Source organism: Phaethon aethereus (assembly GCF_964289735.1).
Source record: "Phaethon aethereus genome assembly, chromosome: 7".
NCBI lineage: Eukaryota > Metazoa > Chordata > Aves > Phaethontiformes > Phaethontidae > Phaethon > Phaethon aethereus.
In genome coordinates, this window is record NC_138583.1 from 36,517,700 (window position 1) to 36,541,692 (window position 23,993).

Sequence of the window (23,993 nt, forward strand, 5' to 3'; positions counted from 1 at the left end):
CAATTGGATGTGTCTTGGAGTCGCCTTCAAAGATTGTGTCCTTCGACGGTCCCGCCATGCACGGGCACCCTGCGGAGACCCCCAGGCTCCCCATCACCCATGGGGCGGGGTGGCACCAACATCCCCAGAGCTGGGAGGAAACCCAGCCATGCTCCTTCATGCACAAGGTCCTCACCTGCTCCTTTCTCTTCCTCCCCTTACAGATGCCGCGACCGCAGGCAGCACCACGGCACCCATTCCTCCAGGTGGGTCCGAATTTGTGGCCGTGTTTCCAGCCACCTCTCTTGGCGGTACCCGTTAGTGGCTCCCTGGGTGGGGGGGCTCGGTCTTCTCCATGGCAGGGCAGAACCAGGGAAACACACAGCCTAATTAAGCAGAGGGCGGCAGGGCTGGTGGCCTGAAACTCGTAGAGCGTTGCCAATGCCCCGCGAGAGAAGGTGCCTGTGTGCTAGCGGGTTTTCCCATGTTTTCCCTGTCGCCTCCTTCCCAAGGTGCCTCCCTGAGCCTGGTGAACGGCAGGAACCGGTGCGAGGGGCGCGTCGAGATTTACCACTACGGGGGCCGGGGCACCGTCTGCGATGATGGCTGGGACCTGAACGACGCCCAGGTCGTGTGCAGGCAGCTGGGATGCGGCTTTGCTGTTTCGGCACCAGCAAACGCCTACTTTGGACCAGGCACTGGCAGTATCTACCTGGACGATGTGCACTGCACAGGGAATGAGTCCTCCCTCTTCCAGTGCAGCCACAATGGATGGGGAGTCCACAACTGTGGCCACCAGGAAGACGCTGGTGTAGTGTGCTCAGGTACCGTTGCTTCTCCTTCCCCAATACCGGCACGCCTTCCAAAGGTGGCCCTTGTTGGCCGCAATTGGATGTGTCTTGGAGTCGCCTTCAAAGATTGTGTCCTTCGACGGTCCCGCCATGCACGGGTACCCTGCGGAGACCCCCAGGCTCCCCATCACCCATGGGGCGGGGTGGCACCGACATCCCCAGAGCTGGGAGGAAACCCAGCCATGCTCCTTCATGCACAAGGTCCTCACCTGCTCCTTTCTCTTCCTCCCCTTACAGATGCCGCGACCGCAGGCAGCACCACGGCACCCATTCCTCCAGGTGGGTCCGAATTTGTGGCCGTGTTTCCAGCCACCTCTCTTGGCGGTACCCGTTAGTGGCTCCCTGGGTGGGGGGGCTCGGTCTTCTCCATGGCAGGGCAGAACCAGGGAAACACACAGCCTAATTAAGCAGAGGGCGGCAGGGCTGGTGGCCTGAAACTCGTAGAGCGTTGCCAATGCCCCGCGAGAGAAGGTGCCTGTGTGCTAGCGGGTTTTCCCATGTTTTCCCTGTCGCCTCCTTCCCAAGGTGCCTCCCTGAGCCTGGTGAACGGCAGGAACCGGTGCGAGGGGCGCGTCGAGATTTACCACTACGGGGGCCGGGGCACCGTCTGCGATGATGGCTGGGACCTGAACGACGCCCAGGTCGTGTGCAGGCAGCTGGGATGCGGCTTTGCTGTTTCGGCACCAGCAAACGCCTACTTTGGACCAGGCACTGGCAGTATCTACCTGGACGATGTGCACTGCACAGGGAATGAGTCCTCCCTCTTCCAGTGCAGCCACAATGGATGGGGAGTCCACAACTGTGGCCACCAGGAAGACGCTGGTGTAGTGTGCTCAGGTACCGTTGCTTCTCCTTCCCCAATACCGGCACGCCTTCCAAAGGTGGCCCTTGTTGGCCGCAATTGGATGTGTCTTGGAGTCGCCTTCAAAGATTGTGTCCTTCGACGGTCCCGCCATGCACGGGTACCCTGCGGAGACCCCCAGGCTCCCCATCACCCATGGGGCGGGGTGGCACCAACATCCCCAGAGCTGGGAGGAAACCCAGCCATGCTCCTTCATGCACAAGGTCCTCACCTGCTCCTTTCTCTTCCTCCCCTTACAGATGCCGCGACCGCAGGCAGCACCACGGCACCCATTCCTCCAGGTGGGTCCGAATTTGTGGCCGTGTTTCCAGCCACCTCTCTTGGCGGTACCCGTTAGTGGCTCCCTGGGTGGGGGGGCTCGGTCTTCTCCATGGCAGGGCAGAACCAGGGAAACACACAGCCTAATTAAGCAGAGGGCGGCAGGGCTGGTGGCCTGAAACTCGTAGAGCGTTGCCAATGCCCCGCGAGAGAAGGTGCCTGTGTGCTAGCGGGTTTTCCCATGTTTTCCCTGTCGCCTCCTTCCCAAGGTGCCTCCCTGAGCCTGGTGAACGGCAGGAACCGGTGCGAGGGGCGCGTCGAGATTTACCACTACGGGGGCCGGGGCACCGTCTGCGATGATGGCTGGGACCTGAACGACGCCCAGGTCGTGTGCAGGCAGCTGGGATGCGGCTTTGCTGTTTCGGCACCAGCAAACGCCTACTTTGGACCAGGCACTGGCAGTATCTACCTGGACGATGTGCACTGCACAGGGAATGAGTCCTCCCTCTTCCAGTGCAGCCACAATGGATGGGGAGTCCACAACTGTGGCCACCAGGAAGACGCTGGTGTAGTGTGCTCAGGTACCGTTGCTTCTCCTTCCCCAATACCGGCACGCCTTCCAAAGGTGGCCCTTGCTGGCCGCAATTGGATGTGTCTTGGAGTCGCCTTCAAAGATTGTGTCCTTCGACGGTCCCGCCATGCACGGGCACCCTGCGGAGACCCCCAGGCTCCCCATCACCCATGGGGCGGGGTGGCACCAACATCCCCAGAGCTGGGAGGAAACCCAGCCATGCTCCTTCATGCACAAGGTCCTCACCTGCTCCTTTCTCTTCCTCCCCTTACAGATGCCGCGACCGCAGGCAGCACCACGGCACCCATTCCTCCAGGTGGGTCCGAATTTGTGGCCGTGTTTCCAGCCACCTCTCTTGGCGGTACCCGTTAGTGGCTCCCTGGGTGGGGGGGCTCGGTCTTCTCCATGGCAGGGCAGAACCAGGGAAACACACAGCCTAATTAAGCAGAGGGCGGCAGGGCTGGTGGCCTGAAACTCGTAGAGCGTTGCCAATGCCCCGCGAGAGAAGGTGCCTGTGTGCTAGCGGGTTTTCCCATGTTTTCCCTGTCGCCTCCTTCCCAAGGTGCCTCCCTGAGCCTGGTGAACGGCAGGAACCGGTGCGAGGGGCGCGTCGAGATTTACCACTACGGGGGCCGGGGCACCGTCTGCGATGATGGCTGGGACCTGAACGACGCCCAGGTCGTGTGCAGGCAGCTGGGATGCGGCTTTGCTGTTTCGGCACCAGCAAACGCCTACTTTGGACCAGGCACTGGCAGTATCTACCTGGACGATGTGCACTGCACAGGGAATGAGTCCTCCCTCTTCCAGTGCAGCCACAATGGATGGGGAGTCCACAACTGTGGCCACCAGGAAGACGCTGGTGTAGTGTGCTCAGGTACCGTTGCTTCTCCTTCCCCAATACCGGCACGCCTTCCAAAGGTGGCCCTTGTTGGCCGCAATTGGATGTGTCTTGGAGTCGCCTTCAAAGATTGTGTCCTTCGACGGTCCCGCCATGCACGGGTACCCTGCGGAGACCCCCAGGCTCCCCATCACCCATGGGGCGGGGTGGCACCGACATCCCCAGAGCTGGGAGGAAACCCAGCCATGCTCCTTCATGCACAAGGTCCTCACCTGCTCCTTTCTCTTCCTCCCCTTACAGATGCCGCGACCGCAGGCAGCACCACGGCACCCATTCCTCCAGGTGGGTCCGAATTTGTGGCCGTGTTTCCAGCCACCTCTCTTGGCGGTACCCGTTAGTGGCTCCCTGGGTGGGGGGGCTCGGTCTTCTCCATGGCAGGGCAGAACCAGGGAAACACACAGCCTAATTAAGCAGAGGGCGGCAGGGCTGGTGGCCTGAAACTCGTAGAGCGTTGCCAATGCCCCGCGAGAGAAGGTGCCTGTGTGCTAGCGGGTTTTCCCATGTTTTCCCTGTCGCCTCCTTCCCAAGGTGCCTCCCTGAGCCTGGTGAACGGCAGGAACCGGTGCGAGGGGCGCGTCGAGATTTACCACTACGGGGGCCGGGGCACCGTCTGCGATGATGGCTGGGACCTGAACGACGCCCAGGTCGTGTGCAGGCAGCTGGGATGCGGCTTTGCTGTTTCGGCACCAGCAAACGCCTACTTTGGACCAGGCACTGGCAGTATCTACCTGGACGATGTGCACTGCACAGGGAATGAGTCCTCCCTCTTCCAGTGCAGCCACAATGGATGGGGAGTCCACAACTGTGGCCACCAGGAAGACGCTGGTGTAGTGTGCTCAGGTACCGTTGCTTCTCCTTCCCCAATACCGGCACGCCTTCCAAAGGTGGCCCTTGTTGGCCGCAATTGGATGTGTCTTGGAGTCGCCTTCAAAGATTGTGTCCTTCGACGGTCCCGCCATGCACGGGTACCCTGCGGAGACCCCCAGGCTCCCCATCACCCATGGGGCGGGGTGGCACCGACATCCCCAGAGCTGGGAGGAAACCCAGCCATGCTCCTTCATGCACAAGGTCCTCACCTGCTCCTTTCTCTTCCTCCCCTTACAGATGCCGCGACCGCAGGCAGCACCACGGCACCCATTCCTCCAGGTGGGTCCGAATTTGTGGCCGTGTTTCCAGCCACCTCTCTTGGCGGTACCCGTTAGTGGCTCCCTGGGTGGGGGGGCTCGGTCTTCTCCATGGCAGGGCAGAACCAGGGAAACACACAGCCTAATTAAGCAGAGGGCGGCAGGGCTGGTGGCCTGAAACTCGTAGAGCGTTGCCAATGCCCCGCGAGAGAAGGTGCCTGTGTGCTAGCGGGTTTTCCCATGTTTTCCCTGTCGCCTCCTTCCCAAGGTGCCTCCCTGAGCCTGGTGAACGGCAGGAACCGGTGCGAGGGGCGCGTCGAGATTTACCACTACGGGGGCCGGGGCACCGTCTGCGATGATGGCTGGGACCTGAACGACGCCCAGGTCGTGTGCAGGCAGCTGGGATGCGGCTTTGCTGTTTCGGCACCAGCAAACGCCTACTTTGGACCAGGCACTGGCAGTATCTACCTGGACGATGTGCACTGCACAGGGAATGAGTCCTCCCTCTTCCAGTGCAGCCACAATGGATGGGGAGTCCACAACTGTGGCCACCAGGAAGACGCTGGTGTAGTGTGCTCAGGTACCGTTGCTTCTCCTTCCCCAATACCGGCACGCCTTCCAAAGGTGGCCCTTGTTGGCCGCAATTGGATGTGTCTTGGAGTCGCCTTCAAAGATTGTGTCCTTCGACGGTCCCGCCATGCACGGGTACCCTGCGGAGACCCCCAGGCTCCCCATCACCCATGGGGCGGGGTGGCACCGACATCCCCAGAGCTGGGAGGAAACCCAGCCATGCTCCTTCATGCACAAGGTCCTCACCTGCTCCTTTCTCTTCCTCCCCTTACAGATGCCGCGACCGCAGGCAGCACCACGGCACCCATTCCTCCAGGTGGGTCCGAATTTGTGGCCGTGTTTCCAGCCACCTCTCTTGGCGGTACCCGTTAGTGGCTCCCTGGGTGGGGGGGGCTCGGTCTTCTCCATGGCAGGGCAGAACCAGGGAAACACACAGCCTAATTAAGCAGAGGGCGGCAGGGCTGGTGGCCTGAAACTCGTAGAGCGTTGCCAATGCCCCGCGAGAGAAGGTGCCTGTGTGCTAGCGGGTTTTCCCATGTTTTCCCTGTCGCCTCCTTCCCAAGGTGCCTCCCTGAGCCTGGTGAACGGCAGGAACCGGTGCGAGGGGCGCGTCGAGATTTACCACTACGGGGGCCGGGGCACCGTCTGTGATGATGGCTGGGACCTGAACGACGCCCAGGTCGTGTGCAGGCAGCTGGGATGCGGCTTTGCTGTTTCGGCACCAGCAAACGCCTACTTTGGACCAGGCACTGGCAGTATCTACCTGGACGATGTGCACTGCACAGGGAATGAGTCCTCCCTCTTCCAGTGCAGCCACAATGGATGGGGAGTCCACAACTGTGGCCACCAGGAAGACGCTGGTGTAGTGTGCTCAGGTACCGTTGCTTCTCCTTCCCCAATACCGGCACGCCTTCCAAAGGTGGCCCTTGTTGGCCGCAATTGGATGTGTCTTGGAGTCGCCTTCAAAGATTGTGTCCTTCGACGGTCCCGCCATGCACGGGCACCCTGCGGAGACCCCCAGGCTCCCCATCACCCATGGGGCAGGGTGGCACCAACATCCCCAGAGCTGGGAGGAAACCCAGCCATGCTCCTTCATGCACAAGGTCCTCACCTGCTCCTTTCTCTTCCTCCCCTTATAGATGCCGCGACCGCAGGCAGCACCACGGCACCCATTCCTCCAGGTGGGTCCGAATTTGTGGCCGTGTTTCCAGCCACCTCTCTTGGCGGTACCCGTTAGTGGCTCCCTGGGTGGGGGGGCTCGGTCTTCTCCATGGCAGGGCAGAACCAGGGAAACACACAGCCTAATTAAGCAGAGGGCGGCAGGGCTGGTGGCCTGAAACTCGTAGAGCGTTGCCAATGCCCCGCGAGAGAAGGTGCCTGTGTGCTAGCGGGTTTTCCCATGTTTTCCCTGTCGCCTCCTTCCCAAGGTGCCTCCCTGAGCCTGGTGAACGGCAGGAACCGGTGCGAGGGGCGCGTCGAGATTTACCACTACGGGGGCCGGGGCACCGTCTGCGATGATGGCTGGGACCTGAACGACGCCCAGGTCGTGTGCAGGCAGCTGGGATGCGGCTTTGCTGTTTCGGCACCAGCAAACGCCTACTTTGGACCAGGCACTGGCAGTATCTACCTGGACGATGTGCACTGCACAGGGAATGAGTCCTCCCTCTTCCAGTGCAGCCACAATGGATGGGGAGTCCACAACTGTGGCCACCAGGAAGACGCTGGTGTAGTGTGCTCAGGTACCGTTGCTTCTCCTTCCCCAATACCGGCACGCCTTCCAAAGGTGGCCCTTGTTGGCCGCAATTGGATGTGTCTTGGAGTCGCCTTCAAAGATTGTGTCCTTCGACGGTCCCGCCATGCACGGGCACCCTGCGGAGACCCCCAGGCTCCCCATCTCCCATGGGGCAGGGTGGCACCAACATCCCCAGAGCTGGGAGGAAACCCAGCCATGCTCCTTCATGCACAAGGTCCTCACCTGCTCCTTTCTCTTCCTCCCCTTATAGATGCCGCGACCGCAGGCAGCACCACGGCACCCATTCCTCCAGGTGGGTCCGAATTTGTGGCCATGTTTCCAGCCACCTCTCTTGGCGGTACCCGTTAGTGGCTCCCTGGGTGGGGGGGCTCGGTCTTCTCCATGGCAGGGCAGAACCAGGGAAACACACAGCCTAATTAAGCAGAGGGCGGCAGGGCTGGTGGCCTGAAACTCGTAGAGCGTTGCCAATGCCCCGCGAGAGAAGGTGCCTGTGTGCTAGCGGGTTTTCCCATGTTTTCCCTGTCGCCTCCTTCCCAAGGTGCCTCCCTGAGCCTGGTGAACGGCAGGAACCGGTGCGAGGGGCGCGTCGAGATTTACCACTACGGGGGCCGGGGCACCGTCTGCGATGATGGCTGGGACCTGAACGACGCCCAGGTCGTGTGCAGGCAGCTGGGATGCGGCTTTGCTGTTTCGGCACCAGCAAACGCCTACTTTGGACCAGGCACTGGCAGTATCTACCTGGACGATGTGCACTGCACAGGGAATGAGTCCTCCCTCTTCCAGTGCAGCCACAATGGATGGGGAGTCCACAACTGTGGCCACCAGGAAGACGCTGGTGTAGTGTGCTCAGGTACCGTTGCTTCTCCTTCCCCAATACCGGCACGCCTTCCAAAGGTGGCCCTTGTTGGCCGCAATTGGATGTGTCTTGGAGTCGCCTTCAAAGATTGTGTCCTTCGACGGTCCCGCCATGCACGGGCACCCTGCGGAGACCCCCAGGCTCCCCATCACCCATGGGGCAGGGTGGCACCAACATCCCCAGAGCTGGGAGGAAACCCAGCCATGCTCCTTCATGCACAAGGTCCTCACCTGCTCCTTTCTCTTCCTCCCCTTACAGATGCCGTGACCGCAGGCAGCACCACGGCACCCATTCCTCCAGGTGGGTCCGAATTTGTGGCCGTGTTTCCAGCCACCTCTCTTGGCGGTACCCGTTAGTGGCTCCCTGGGTGGGGGGGCTCGGTCTTCTCCATGGCAGGGCAGAACCAGGGAAACACACAGCCTAATTAAGCAGAGGGCGGCAGGGCTGGTGGCCTGAAACTCGTAGAGCGTTGCCAATGCCCCGCGAGAGAAGGTGCCTGTGTGCTAGCGGGTTTTCCCATGTTTTCCCTGTCGCCTCCTTCCCAAGGTGCCTCCCTGAGCCTGGTGAACGGCAGGAACCGGTGCGAGGGGCGCGTCGAGATTTACCACTACGGGGGCCGGGGCACCGTCTGCGATGATGGCTGGGACCTGAACGACGCCCAGGTCGTGTGCAGGCAGCTGGGATGCGGCTTTGCTGTTTCGGCACCAGCAAACGCCTACTTTGGACCAGGCACTGGCAGTATCTACCTGGACGATGTGCACTGCACAGGGAATGAGTCCTCCCTCTTCCAGTGCAGCCACAATGGATGGGGAGTCCACAACTGTGGCCACCAGGAAGACGCTGGTGTAGTGTGCTCAGGTACCGTTGCTTCTCCTTCCCCAATACCGGCACGCCTTCCAAAGGTGGCCCTTGTTGGCCGCAATTGGATGTGTCTTGGAGTCGCCTTCAAAGATTGTGTCCTTCGACGGTCCCGCCATGCACGGGCACCCTGCGGAGACCCCCAGGCTCCCCATCACCCATGGGGCAGGGTGGCACCAACATCCCCAGAGCTGGGAGGAAACCCAGCCATGCTCCTTCATGCACAAGGTCCTCACCTGCTCCTTTCTCTTCCTCCCCTTACAGATGCCGCGACCGCAGGCAGCACCACGGCACCCATTCCTCCAGGTGGGTCCGAATTTGTGGCCGTGTTTCCAGCCACCTCTCTTGGCGGTACCCGTTAGTGGCTCCCTGGGTGGGGGGGCTCGGTCTTCTCCATGGCAGGGCAGAACCAGGGAAACACACAGCCTAATTAAGCAGAGGGCGGCAGGGCTGGTGGCCTGAAACTCGTAGAGCGTTGCCAATGCCCCGCGAGAGAAGGTGCCTGTGTGCTAGCGGGTTTTCCCATGTTTTCCCTGTCGCCTCCTTCCCAAGGTGTCTCCCTGAGCCTGGTGAACGGCAGGAACCGGTGCGAGGGGCGCGTCGAGATTTACCACTACAGGGGCCGGGGCACCGTCTGCGATGATGACTGGGACCTGAACGACGCCCAGGTCGTGTGCAGGCAGCTGGGATGCGGCTTTGCTGTTTCGGCACCAGCAAACGCCTACTTTGGACCAGGCACTGGCAGTATCTACCTGGACGATGTGCACTGCACAGGGAATGAGTCCTCCCTCTTCCAGTGCAGCCACAATGGTTGGGGAGCCCATGACTGTGGCCACCAGGAAGACGCTGGTGTAGTGTGCTCAGGTACCGTTGCTTCTCCTTCCCCAATACCGGCACGCCTTCCAAAGGTGGCCCTTGTTGGCCGCAATTGGATGTGTCTTGGAGTCGCCTTCAAAGATTGTGTCCTTCGACGGTCCCGCCATGCACGGGCACCCTGCGGAGACCCCCAGGCTCCCCATCACCCATGGGGCAGGGTGGCTCCAACATCCCCAGAGCTGGGAGGAAACCCAGCCATGCTCCTTCGTGCACAAGGTCCTCACCTGCTCCTTTCTCTTCCTCCCCTTACAGATGCCGTGACCGCAGGCAGCACCACGGCACCCATTCCTCCAGGTGGGTCCGAATTTGTGGCCGTGTTTCCAGCCACCTCTCTTGGCGGTACCCGTTAGTGGCTCCCTGGGTGGGGGGGCTCGGTCTTCTCCATGGCAGGGCAGAACCAGGGAAACACACAGCCTAATTAAGCAGAGGGCGGCAGGGCTGGTGGCCTGAAACTCGTAGAGCGTTGCCAATGCCCCGCGAGAGAAGGTGCCTGTGTGCTAGCGGGTTTTCCCATGTTTTCCCTGTCGCCTCCTTCCCAAGGTGCCTCCCTGAGCCTGGTGAACGGCAGGAACCGGTGCGAGGGGCGCGTCGAGATTTACCACTACGGGGGCCGGGGCACCGTCTGCGATGATGGCTGGGACCTGAACGACGCCCAGGTCGTGTGCAGGCAGCTGGGATGCGGCTTTGCTGTTTCGGCACCAGCAAACGCCTACTTTGGACCAGGCACTGGCAGTATCTACCTGGACGATGTGCACTGCACAGGGAATGAGTCCTCCCTCTTCCAGTGCAGCCACAATGGATGGGGAGTCCACAACTGTGGCCACCAGGAAGACGCTGGTGTAGTGTGCTCAGGTACCGTTGCTTCTCCTTCCCCAATACCGGCACGCCTTCCAAAGGTGGCCCTTGTTGGCCGCAATTGGATGTGTCTTGGAGTCGCCTTCAAAGATTGTGTCCTTCGACGGTCCCGCCATGCACGGGCACCCTGCGGAGACCCCCAGGCTCCCCATCACCCATGGGGCAGGGTGGCACCAACATCCCCAGAGCTGGGAGGAAACCCAGCCATGCTCCTTCATGCACAAGGTCCTCACCTGCTCCTTTCTCTTCCTCCCCTTACAGATGCCGTGACCGCAGGCAGCACCACGGCACCCATTCCTCCAGGTGGGTCCGAATTTGTGGCCGTGTTTCCAGCCACCTCTCTTGGCGGTACCCGTTAGTGGCTCCCTGGGTGGGGGGGCTCGGTCTTCTCCATGGCAGGGCAGAACCAGGGAAACACACAGCCTAATTAAGCAGAGGGCGGCAGGGCTGGTGGCCTGAAACTCGTAGAGCGTTGCCAATGCCCCGCGAGAGAAGGTGCCTGTGTGCTAGCGGGTTTTCCCATGTTTTCCCTGTCGCCTGCTTCCCAAGGTGTCTCCCTGAGCCTGGTGAACGGCAGGAACCGGTGCGAGGGGCGCGTCGAGATTTACCACTACAGGGGCCGGGGCACCGTCTGCGATGATGACTGGGACCTGAACGATGCCCAGGTCGTGTGCAGGCAGCTGGGATGCGGCTTTGCTGTTTCGGCACCAGCAAACGCCTACTTTGGACCAGGCACTGGCAGTATCTACCTGGACGATGTGCACTGCACAGGGAATGAGTCCTCCCTCTTCCAGTGCAGCCACAATGGTTGGGGAGCCCATGACTGTGGCCACCAGGAAGACGCTGGTGTAGTGTGCTCAGGTACCGTTGCTTCTCCTTCCCCAATACCGGCACGCCTTCCAAAGGTGGCCCTTGTTGGCCGCAATTGGATGTGTCTTGGAGTCGCCTTCAAAGATTGTGTCCTTCGACGGTCCCGCCATGCACGGGCACCCTGCGGAGACCCCCAGGCTCCCCATCACCCATGGGGCAGGGTGGCACCAACATCCCCAGAGCTGGGAGGAAACCCAGCCATGCTCCTTCATGCACAAGGTCCTCACCTGCTCCTTTCTCTTCCTCCCCTTACAGATGCCACGACCGCAACCTTTGTTTCTACTCCAGCTCTAACTACTCCAGGTGTGTCTGCTTTTTTCATACTTCTTGTGTGTGATTTTGGAGGTGTATGATGTACTGCTTTAGGAGTAGAGCTGTGTGGCTTGCACGTTTTAATACTTTTCAAAAATATCTGTATTTGATACTATTTGATTAAATCCTACATATTCGTCTCCTGTGTCTGTCTGATTCTGTTGATAGGAGTGGATTTCATGCTGTGCTTTTTTTGTTAAATATCTTCTTTCTTCTCTACATGTTATGTTTTTTGTGCCGGCACCTTTTGCTTTTTCATATATACATTTATGCCTTAATTCTACCAAATATGAAATCGCAAGGGAGATTCTCAATTCTCTGAAGAGGTCATCATACTTGTAGCCTGAATAAGAAGAGCACAACCATCAGTGTCTCTGAGGATTTATCCTTTTTTTGCTATGGCTTGGGTACCTAATACGTATTTTCATTTGATCAGAAGTAAATCTAAATTGGACACGTCTATATCTTATTTTCTTTCTTTTTTTTTTTTTTCAGCTAGAAAATATATTTGTGGTGGCTTGCTTTTAAATTCCTCTGGAACACTTCAGAGTCCTTCTTATCCTTTGCATTATCCAGATAATGCAGATTGTTCATGGCAAATTCAAGTAACGAATAATTTCCGAATTATGCTCACATTTGGAAGTATTCTGTAAGTAAATCACTTGCTGCTTGGGCAATAAATGGGTCCCAAATCTCAGCTTCCAGCACGGTTCCCAAGCACATTTCCAATGATTATAAGAGTATTATAAATATTACATAGGAATTGTGTGGGTGCAGTATCTTAGTTTATTGTTTGTTCAGTACTTAAAAACCAAAGTTTACCAAATGCATTTTGCTGTATGTTCATGTTTATTCCCTAGGTTGCAAGGTGGATGCCAGAATGACTATATTGAGATCTATGACGGACCGCCCAATACTTCTCCTCTGCTTGGAAGAATTTGTTCTAGTTCTGATCTCACGTACACATCATCCTCAAACTTTATGACTGTCAGATTTCACAGTGATTCCAGATATTCCAATAGAGGGTTTTATGCTACATATCAGTCCTTTCCAGCAGATCATAACACCAGTAAGTTTCCATTCTGTTTGTAATGTTTTCTTTGCTTAGAAGCTTTTATACCCTGATTTTATTTGTTAAATAAGTATTTGTTAATGTTGTTGAAAAACTTGTACGTAGATGACATTCCTAATTGAATTTCATACTGGTTATTGACCAATCACTTTCAGACAATAATTATTGTTTTCATTAAAAAAATCTTTCAAGTATCAAATTAATTGCCTTTAGACGTTTTCTAAGATGACCAGTCTAAATTATTCTTCTTATCACCTCATTTTTCATATATTTTTTCTACTTTTGTGGACAGATTTTCATAGAATCATAGTAATATTGGTTAGAAAAGACCTTTGGAGGCTTCCTAGTCCATCTATTCAAAGCACAGCTATTGCCAACACCAGATCAAATCCACCATGAATTTGTCCAGCTGAGTGTCTAGAAAATGTTCCCAGGATGAAATCTTCAAAGCCACAATTTCTATTGGTGACCTGTTCCAGTATTGTCCTGCAGTCCCAGTGAGAAAGTTTATCTAATGGGCACTCACAACCTTGCCAGGCACAAACAATGGCCATCACATTTGTCTCTGTTGTCTTTGTAACTGCCTTTCAAGAGGCTGTGTGTTACCAGTAGGTCCCTATCATCAGATATCTCTCTCTACCAAAGGCCAAACACTCCCTGGGATCATTGCTTTTCATGTCATGGACTCAGTGAACTCTCATGAAGATGGTTTCAGGATCCCCTCCCACCCAAGTACTGTTTCTGCAATGTGTACATGTTTAGCTCTACACCTTCCCTAAGAGCTTTTGGATTCTTATTCAGCAGAAACTAGCATTTCTTAGCATTTTTATGTGAGTGGTGACACAAGCTCCAGGTCTCAGTAAAAGCCTATTGTAGGCCACATATTTTTGTCAAGAGAGTAATTGAAGGTCAGCTGAAGTTTGTAAGAGACTATTGCTTATTTGTATCTAAGTCTAAGGTGTAAAAATAAGTGGTTTGGCTTATGAATTCTCTCTCCTAAATGGTAGTAGCTATTGTATTTGTTGAATTTGTAACATGCAAGCATTATCAAGTACCTGGAATCACTAATAATTCATATTTTCTTCCCTAGCTCTTGTATGCTTGCCAACATACATGCGGGCGGTTGTAGACAGACACTATCTCCAGTCACAGGGCTACTCGGTGTCGAACATCAACTTATTTGACTCTTATTGTAGACCAACAATTACATTGACTGAGGTTATATTCGACGTTCCATACAATGGCTGTGGTACACGTAGACAGGTTGGTGTCAAATTATTTTGGAGAACTCTCCAAGACTGGGTGTGGAAACTTAATAGGCATTTGCAATTTGCAAAGGGTGTTGTACCCCACAGGTATTCAAAACACAGAAAAGAAGCATGTGTTTCTGGAGGCTAAGGTTTGTTAAACATTCTTACTTACCCTTCCTGGGCTTTAGGTAATCCCTATAGCTATATCAGAGTGATATTCTAGAGAACAAAGTATAGGAGACAGTTAAGTGGACAATCCCATCCAGGATGCTTGAGATTTTTGAGTATTACTTGTTCTTTCTGACTAATACTAGGATCCGGCACATACAAAAGTTTAGAGTACACAGTGCAAACATGACTACCTGTGATAATTTTGTACTCATCTAATGTGTCAAACAGGGCAACAATGAAATGATCACCTACTCCAATGTGATAAAAGTACCTGCTTCTGGTTACACCATCAAGAGGCAAAAGGACCTGCACTTGCACATCAACTGCAAAATGCTCCAGAACACCTGGGTGCAAGTAATGTACATTGCCGATGACATCATTAATGTCAGTGAAACCCAGTACAGCAGATACGATGTGAACTTGACATTCTACAATTCCTCATCTTTCCTGTGGCCGGTGCATGACTTTCCATATTACGTTGACCTGAATCAGAATTTGTTCCTTCAAGCATCTCTTCACAGCTCTGACCCAAATCTGGTGGTGTTTGTGGACACATGTGTGGCATCACCTGATCCTAGCAATTTTAGAACATTGACCTATGAATTGATCAGAAGTGGGTAAGAACTTTCTAAAGAATTACTTAAAAATTATCTGTATGCATAGTTCTGAAAGAGCTTGATTTATGAAAGAGGTGATTTAGAGCCAGTGTACATTGGTTGCAATTCTCAATACAAATACACTTGTAAGAAATACTTTTTGGCAAAACCTGAATAAAATATAATATGACAAAGAAATGCCATTCAGAAGTTGCAGCCAAGCACTGAGATTTCACTCAAGGAGGCAGTGTAGAAACTGAGGTCTGAATTTTTTTCTAAAATAGATGCACAAAGTGTAGGGATGTCAATGGTTCTACGTTTCCGTACATCAGAACTAGAGTTTTGCAGCATCATAACTAGAATACAAAACAGTCTGTTCAAAAAGAAGATAAATTCCTTAGCCTTTTCTTGCTGTTCTAAAAACCTAAAACATTTTGCTTAATTTGATACAAAATGTGCCTTTTGATTTGAAATGGAAAAGTTGTGGACTCTTGTAAGGAATGCAAAACCAACAGGGAGCTAGAAGCATAAAATGTGGTTCTCAGTGTCCCATTTTGTTCTGGGAATGAAAGGATCATGCTAGTTTATTTCCCTTCCGTGCTTGGTGGGATTTGAATTTCTCTGCCTCCTGGGAGGGCGTTCACATCAGTAACCTTAGCGGTGTAGTAACCTACTGCTAAGCTGGAAGCTGGTTTTCTGACAGGCTGGTGAAGTGGACACAGTGCCTCCTTCCTGCTGGGTGAATGTCCTCCCTTTTGCACTTTATGTGAATATTAGGAAGGTTTTCTTCTTGTTGGGGTTTCTTTTTATTTTAGCCATAAAAACACATATACATTAGGCAGGACATGGAAGGACTGTCTAGCTTTGTGAGCAGGACACTCACCAGGGAGATGGGGCAAATAGATTCTGATCATCTTCCGGTTCATTTTTATTCATGTCACAAGGAACTATGTCAAAAGGAAATGTATTTACTGAATCTAAAATCAATCATATCCATCTGTAAATATCAGGTATGTTGGGATGTCACTGCAGTGTAAAGCAAACTGAGAATAAGAGGGCTTAAAATCCTAGGGAAAGGAACATAATGGAATTTTTTTGAGATACAAAGGCAATTAATGAAAATTTTGAAATATTCTGGTGTAACAGCTGTGGGTGACTTATTGTGGTTAAATTAAACCAGAATGACTAGGATCTAAGTTAGGTAACTTTTAAGGCTAGAAATTTTCAAGAAGGGAAACTTATTGACAGGAAAGATAATCTAGCAATTTGGTCTGTGCAACATCTGGAGATCTCTGTCAGATTTCGAGATTCCTCAAGCAAGGTACCCTACCAACATCAAAGGACTAAAGAGCACATTTATTTCCCCCCAAAATTGTGTATTAGAAGTAGTTTTGTCCTTCCAGAATGGAAAGGTGCCCTTTCTCTTTCTGCAACAACCTGCAGAGGCCTCTTTGCAAACAGGTAATCCTGTCTACAAATGCAAAACTGGTCCTTGACTGTACCTGAAACACGGAAACCAGCAGAAGCACTAACTATTTTTCAGCTATTCATGTTTGCATGAACTTTGTTGAGCTATGAAATTCCAGTGCTGTACACGTTATTGTGGTAGAAATCACTGCCACCATTACTTATTTTTGTCTCTTATTTTCTCTCCTTGCTAAAACAGACTTTTTTTTTATCCTTTTGTGTTCTCTAATACTTTAACCTCGTGGTTTTATATTTGAACTTGAAACATATTGCACGGAGACAGTGTAATAGTATTTCTATTCACAATAGCTAATCTATTAACTTTACATCTTTCCAGGTGTGTGAAGGATCCTACCTACTCTTCCTACTATTCACCATACAGCGATGTTGCTCGGTTTGCATTTAATGCTTTTTCATTTGTTAATCGGTACCCGTCGGTTTACCTGCAGTGTGAGCTGGTGGTGTGCAGGTACAACGACTACTCTTCTCGCTGCTATCAAGGCTGTGTTAGTAGGTTCAAGAGGAATGCAGGTTCTTCCCAGGAAAAAGTGAATGTTGTTATTGGACCTGTCCAGCTTCGGGAAGCTCATGCTGAGAACAGGCACACTGGTAAGTTTAAATAATTTACATAACATAAGACTCTGCATATTACTGTATGTTTGCATGTCAGTTCAGACATGAAATCCAGCTCTGAAATATGCCTTTGTTGCTTTATTCATAACTGTGCTATAATTCTTATAGGGATTTAAAAAAAATATTTTTATAAAATTGTTTACAAGCGATTTCTTTTCTACCATAGTTTAGATCCATTATTTGTTCTGCACATGCCAAATGGCAATTGAATCAGATCTGTGGGAAGAGGGATGAGACGTAACTTGTCTCCCTGAAGGATTTATATTAATTTTTCAAAGCTGTCTGTGCCTGATAGTCCTGTCTCTTATTTATTAGCAACCAACCTGCAGGTGCCCTTGAAAATGTTGTTTCACAGTGTCCTATAGCTTCTATTTCCATTATCAGCAAACAGCATCTTATGGTCTTAGACTGTAATCATTGCAAATTCTTAGTTGTTCTTTAATTTCTTGCCATAATCTTTACTTGTTTGGCACGGCCACAGGATCTTTTGTGAAGCAAAGTGCCATAAAGAAATTTGGTTTCTGATCAGATCCAGATTGCAACATTTTAATTCAAGTTCTCTTTGCCTAATTACCTTTGAGATTACCTAGCTCAGGAAAACAAATGTAAGCCTCTCTCTTTCTCTTTTATGCACAGAGCTGGCCTCTGATACCCAAGTGAACGGGGACTCTCAGAGCCCAGTGCCTGCTGCCAGCTCCCATGTTCCTCTGGCTGTGACTGCCGTGGCACTGGTAGCTGCTGTTCTCACTGTGGGAGGATTTCTTTTGAAGCGCAAACTGCAGGAACCCATCCAGTACCAGATAATGTGAGAGGCAACCCAAGGCTTGCAGGTGGTCGGTGCTGGTATTTTCACCAGTCGTCTGCTTCATGATTTGGTTTTGCAATCTGCGTAGCGGGTAACTCTTACTTGACTATACCACCATCCAGATCTTGTTTGAAGAATCTACTGTACTAAGGTAAAACCCAGTGTCACCATGAACTGAACTTATGAAGGAGCCTGGCTTTAAACTCCTCAAGTCCACATACACCTAAGGTCTAAAGGAAGGTTGATTCTTCCATCCCAGCATCCAAATAAGCTACCATCTTCAATGCTGGACATTTCAGAGCATCTCAGTTAAGCTCCTGCTTGAGTGTCTGAGAAGACTGATTTAGGTGACTGAGAAGACTGATTTAGGTGACTTGAGAAAGAACAACTGACTTATTTTGCCATTGCTGATACACAGACAAAACACATGCATAGCACCATGAGATACTCTGGAAACTTGTCCATGAAAAATGTTTCTTTGTGGTAAAAATATCTCAATAATGAGCCACAAGTGAAAATGCATATGGGCTGCACTTACAGAATTGCTCCTGTACAGCGCTGCTTCTTTTGGGGTTCTTCACAGTTACATGTTTCTCTGAGAAAATGTAGGCCATTTATAAGATTTTGTATAGAGGATGAATATCAAATGAATCAAATCTGTTATGTAAATGTGTAATTAAAAAAAGCAGGAAGGAAAACGTTTTTTTGAGCGATACCTCTTTTTGTGTACTTGCAAACCTACCATCTATGTGTCTGAACTCCCAATTAATGCGTTATCAAGTTGGAGAACATGGTTTCTGACAAAGTGACTTTGCCAAGAAATGATTTCTGCTCTTGCTCTTACACATTTCTGCACTTGTAATGGGGCAGGGGGAGAGAATGTACGTAAATTGCCATAAGGAAGTGTGACCCGTCTCCTGTCCCCATGTGAAAATGAAATAAAAACAGTAATAAAGGAAGAATCTCTTTGGAAGAAGCTACTTACTACAGATGGAAAGGTCACTGGTATTTGATTGAGAAATGCTTTTCTTTAGACACTCCTGTTTTCTAGCCAGCTATGAAAGAGGAAACATTGTTGGGAACAGTATAATGAACTATGTGTGAGGTGAGCCAGAGACAAAGTAGTGACGTGTAAGGAAGGTGAGCTGTACTCCAGGGTGACATCCTGACCTGATGAGGAGGATGCGGGCAGCTCTGACGGGAATCATTACAGCCTGTACCGTTTCTTCCTGCAAGCTGCCTTTTCCTGGTGACCCCAGGCAGGCCTTTCGTCATCGGTATCAGCAATAGCGTGGCCAGCAGGAGTAGGGAAGTGATCGTGCCCCTGTACTCAGCACTGGTGAGGCCGCACCTTGAATACTGTGTTCAGTTTTGTGTCCCTCACTACAAGAAGGACACTGAGGTGCTGGAGCGTGTCCAGAGAAGGGCAACGAAGCTGGTGAGGGGTCTGGAGCACAAGTCTTATGAGGAGCGGCTGAGGGAACTGGGGGTGTTCAGTCTGGAGAAGAGGAGGCTGAGGGGAGACCTTATCGCTCTCTACAACTACCTGAAAGGGGGTTGTGGTGAGGTGGGTGTTGGTCTCTCCTCCCAAGTAACCAGCGATAGGACGAGAGGAAATGGCCTCAAGTTGTGCCAGGGGAGGTTTAGATTGGACATTAGGAAAAATGTCTTTACTGAGAGAGTGATCAAGCACTGGAACAGGCTGCCCAGGGAGGTGGTGGAGTCACCATCACTGGAAGCGTTCAAAAAACGTGTGGATATGGCACTTCAGGATATGGTTTAGGGGGCACGGTGGTGTTGGGTTAATGGTTGGACTTGATGATCTTAAAGGTTTTTTCCAACCTTAACGATTCTGTGATTCTTTTGGTAAAAAAAATTGTACAGACTGTATGGGTTCCTGCCATTATGCTGTTCCCAGTGTTATCATGCAACTTATTTTGCCAGCGTTGGGGTTAACGCAAAGCTCAGAAACAAAGTTCTTGTTTGCTTGTTTGTATGCTGAATTTCCTGTGCTTTGGTGTCCTGTTTATCTTTCTATTCTAATTTTGGAGTATGAAGCAGGTAATTCAACTCTGTAGTCCTCCTTCCCAGGAACATACTAAAAAATATTTATAATTGGGTATAAATAAACATTGTTTTCTTTCTAGATCCCATAGCTCACAAGTAGATTAATTTTCCAGTTGATGATTTCCTTAATGATTCTGTGATCTCTCCGTGCTGTGGAGAAGGGACCATGCAAGCAGGGATTGGTATTGCCCACAAAGTGTGGAAGTGAATTTTGTTGTCCACACATGAGGAACAAGGACTGAGGATGGTCCTCCACTCCTCTCTGCCTACAGCCAGCTTTGAAAGGCAGAGCAATCCAGGAGACTGACCTGCCTTTCATCTGGTCCTGTTCTGTGGATCAGAGATTGTCCAGACTTGGAGGAATTCAGCAATCTGCTAAGCAGAGTGAAGACATTCCTGGACCTGGGCTTTCCTAAGTCTCTAGAAGAGGACCTTCCTCTCTGCTTTTCCCAGACTCGCTGTTTTCTCTTCTGCCCTCACTCCTGCTGTGACCTTGCTGCTGCGGTTGTGCGACCCCCACCATTTTTCAGGGCATAGCTTGATGGCACTTTTTCTACTTCTTCTAGTCCCAGAATATTATTGTGATCAGGCAAGCAGAAAGATCATAGACCTAGGATGTTGGTGCCTCCAACCTGCAATGTGCCTGTACTGTTCAGAGCTGAGTCTTCCCATATTATTCTGTGCCAGGGGCCCCAGGTGAAGATATACCAAAGCTGTATCAGAATGCAAGGTAGAATTACCAAGTTCAGTGGTTTCCATATTGAATGTTGCTGTAGAAAACACCACTAAACTGTTCAAGTAATTGGTGTCTCAGACTCATCCTCCTTACTTCCTACCACCTTCCTTGATCCACAAGAATTATAGAAATGCACGATTCAAGAAAGCTGGATTTGGTGATGAGGAAAGGGTCATGCTCTAAAGTACATGTGCCTGCTGAATGGTGTCTCTGCCAAGAACCTTTCTTCCCACCTCCTGCCCCACCACATTCAGGAAAGCTTCTACTGGTAAATCCAGTGGATTTGACTCTCAGTGGCAGTCAGTTCTGATCCACTTGCATCCTCACCGTTAAACAAATCCAAACTGATTTGCAATGACATGCTTCACATGACACATGCAACAGAGCCCAAGAGGCCATCAGGCAATCTGATAAATTAGACTAAGCTGCCTCATTGCATCTTAACACATGGATTCAAACTATGGCTTCTTTGTGCAGAAGTCTGTGGATATCCTCATTCCAGTCTAGATACTTTCTTACAGTAAGGAGTGAAAAGCTGATTAATCTTCTATGTCCTTTCAATGGTTTTCATTTGGACCTCACAACAGCTGATATTTCTGCAGAAGTCTCCTGACAGTAGTCAGTAGAAGAGAAGGTGTTTTCAAAGCTCGGTGGAACTTCTTCCACAGAGTAATGTGCTGAGGAAATCTTCAAGCTGCCAGAAGAAATCCTAGAGAGTAAAAATGTATGACTGCAGGAGACTTACCTAGCCAATGGCAAGGATGAAAACGTGCTCTATAGTATGTACATTAATTAATTAATTCAAATTTATCATAGGGTAACATTTATCTATTCCTACTCTGCAGAGATTGTCTGATAATCAAGATCTCTAGAAATAGCTAGATCTTTGAAGTTTGTAGTAAAGAATTAATTAGTGAAGAACATAATGAAGAATTAATTAATCGGTGTTGTTAATTTACTAGGACAGTCTGACTTTTTTTTTCACTTGAAACATCTGGGAATCACTTTCATGTTCCTCTAAGCCTCCACCCTTTTCAGTTATTACAAGAGTTTGGAGAAGAATTGCTATCCATCATTTACTCTTGCTTCACTGATTGCAATGTTTGATTGGTCAGTCAAATATACCAGATTTTTTCGGCTTCTTGTCAAGATGTCAAAACCAGAAGAATATGAATATTGAATGCCAGGTGTCGTGTACATTTCCTCATTCATGTGCGAATGTGGTTGTTTGTATAAAGAAGAAACATATTTACCCTTCTCAATGTTCACTTTCAAGGCTTCCAGCGTTATCTTTGGCCTCTTGTGTTTTGCACTTCCTTCTTCCATTCCAATACTGCTGGCCTTTGCGGGCCTTCTACATCATTTTTCCCTTGGGCTCCTGGACTTTAGTCTTCATCCCTGATGACTGCCCCTGGAGGCAATGAATTTTGTATATGGCAACAACTGTGCCACAAGTTTTAACTCCTCATAATGCCATCCAAGCTATGATGGCTGTAGAGGTAGGAATCAGATGAAGAACGATATTCTGCCTCTTCAGTGTTAGGATTGTCATCAGACTTCTCTTGTTAAATGGTTAAAACACAGAAACACAGAAAAGTAACCACTCTGGCAAGAAAGTGATGAATGAGAATTAAGCATTATTTCATGTTGTGGAACAGCTTTGGATTCATTCTTCAAAGAATAACACAGCTGTAATTGTCACTATGCAAAATTAGAAAAGGAATATATTAAGAAAGACTCTTAATAGAAATCTGAACCTTTTTTTTTCCCATTTGATGATTCAAAGGATCAAAGGAAATTGTAACTTTAAGTTGCAACCGATGTAATTTACTTTATGCATAAAATCCACTGATTTTTCTGCACAGTTTTCACAAAAAGTTATCAGCTGACCCTGATTCTCTTGACACTTTCTTGCAATCTAACAGTCTCTCAGTGAATAGAGTTTTGACTTGAACTTAATAGTGCAGAAAAGGAATGGGTTCATATCAGGGCTGGAGGTGTTGACTTCAACAGCAAGGTTCTTCAGGTATCTCATAGTGATTTGCTTACAAGGCTTGGCTCAGTCTCTCTCCTTAATTATCTGGAGCAAATTACACGCATGTTGAGGCAAAGTTATCACCTATATGCTGTGGTATGTGCTCCCCTCCACTTACAGCTGTGGCTCTCAAGCAAGCAATATTTCACACCCCTCTCATGTGAGCTCCTCTTGCTGCTACTCCAACTGTCTTTCCCCAGGTCCTGGGTCAGCCCAGACCACAGATTGCCTCCTCTCCTTTCCTGACATCTCCACCACGTTGCCTCTCCAGTGGCTCCTACATGCACCAAAACACTGCAGCCACCTCCTGCCTTACCCTTCTTGTTGTTGGCTCTGCAGCTGATGGCAGAGGAATTGATGGTGTGGTGGAGCTAGTCATTTTGATAGGATGCAACTGTCTCGATAGTGTCTCTCGGTTATCTTCATGTTGCATTCAGCAACAGCCACAGGTCTGGTGGGTTATGTTCAGAGACCTCTGCAGTCATACTTGAACAGGGCCACCAGGTCTTATTTTATCTGAGTATGCCAAACCTGTAAGAAATTCATGGCTCCCCAGGAAGACTTTCTTCACTAGTTGGAATGAAGTTATGAAGCTTTTATTACTTTACTGGAAGAAACCTCTTTATGTTTCAAGATTCCACTACCTTCCCCAGACCTGCCAAGGAATCTCCCCATAAAAGAAAAATACTGAGATTCATCAGCCAGAATTGAAAGGTATCTTTGGATAGGAGCTCATTTGCTTTGTACAACAAGATGATTGTGAAACCTATAGTAGCATAAATATTTCCTTCCAGGCAGTGGAAAATGTTACTCTTGAGATACTATCTTTTGCAAAACCCAGGAAGTTACAAAATGTTGAATAACAAATCAAACTTATTTTTGTTTCAGATCATAGGACTGTCATTGTTTTATTGTTCTGCTGTAGAAAGAGAAACGTATAGAGCCACGCCCTTCAGAAATAGAGGCTATATATTCTCATGGTCCTTTCTATGAACAGCACTTGATGAGATGGGTCCCACTACGATTTTGACATGGCTACTCTTGTTAGTTCCAGCAGTTCTGGAAGTGAAATCAGGTAAAGCATTTTGACTTGTTCCAGGCCTCATAAAAAACCATATAAATACTGTTTGGGATCCTCTCTGTTGATTACGTGAATAGAAACTGCATTCATGCTGGTGTCAGTTTGGGCAAAAGATTAAAGGGGAAATTGGATGAAAGAGATAGTACAGTTTTGTTCTGCTAAAATCATGAACTAATCATCATAGTGAATGATAAGAATGATTTAAAGCATTTAGTGGAGTTCATTTTGCCGCCACAGGGTCATACTTGTCTTAGTGCCTTGTATCATTGAAAGAATTGTGTCTGTATGTTATGAACGAGTCATTCTTCCAGTTCCAGAAATCTGATCTAAGAATTATGGAATAATTTTTTTTAATGTATATTTATTCCAGAGTATATGCACACAGACATATGCTATATATTTAATATTGCTCATATTATTTGATTCTTCTTGATCTTATGTACAATTTAATGAAATATAACAAGAAGTTAGTTTTCATAATAAAACTATTCACTGTGGATAAGTGAAGAACATCTAAAAATAATGATGAAAGACATTAAATGCTTTTAGTTTAACTTTTTTTTCATCATTGACTTTTTCCTTACATG

General features: G+C 50.0%; 2 protein-coding genes across 2 annotated transcripts in view; both read left to right on the top strand.

Moving 5' to 3' along the window:
- LOC309406945 (scavenger receptor cysteine-rich domain-containing group B protein-like) overlaps positions 1-2,037 on the top strand; it is a 4,218-nt gene extending 2,181 nt beyond the window's left edge. Inside the window, exons 3-5 of the mRNA XM_082002324.1 lie at positions 204-290; positions 378-1,154; positions 1,242-2,037. Coding sequence (XP_081858450.1) covers positions 204-290; positions 378-1,154; positions 1,242-2,029 — 1,652 coding nt within the window. The 3' untranslated portion in view covers positions 2,030-2,037. The remainder of the gene's footprint in view (positions 1-203; positions 291-377; positions 1,155-1,241) is intronic.
- A 154-nt stretch (positions 2,038-2,191) lies between these two features.
- DMBT1 (deleted in malignant brain tumors 1) lies at positions 2,192-17,491 on the top strand (the record flags this gene model as incomplete). The annotated part of the gene is made up of 17 exons (XM_082002325.1): positions 2,192-2,603; positions 3,045-3,746; positions 3,834-4,331; positions 4,773-5,474; positions 5,563-6,060; positions 6,502-7,203; positions 7,405-8,067; positions 8,269-8,931; positions 9,133-9,795; positions 9,997-10,659; positions 10,861-11,172; positions 11,851-12,142; positions 12,354-12,562; positions 13,656-13,828; positions 14,215-14,603; positions 16,387-16,658; positions 17,319-17,491. The coding sequence occupies 17 exons, from the start codon at positions 2,192-2,194 to the stop codon at positions 17,489-17,491; spliced, it is 7,986 nt and encodes a 2,661-aa protein (XP_081858451.1).
- Between the last annotated feature and the right edge of the window lie 6,502 nt (positions 17,492-23,993).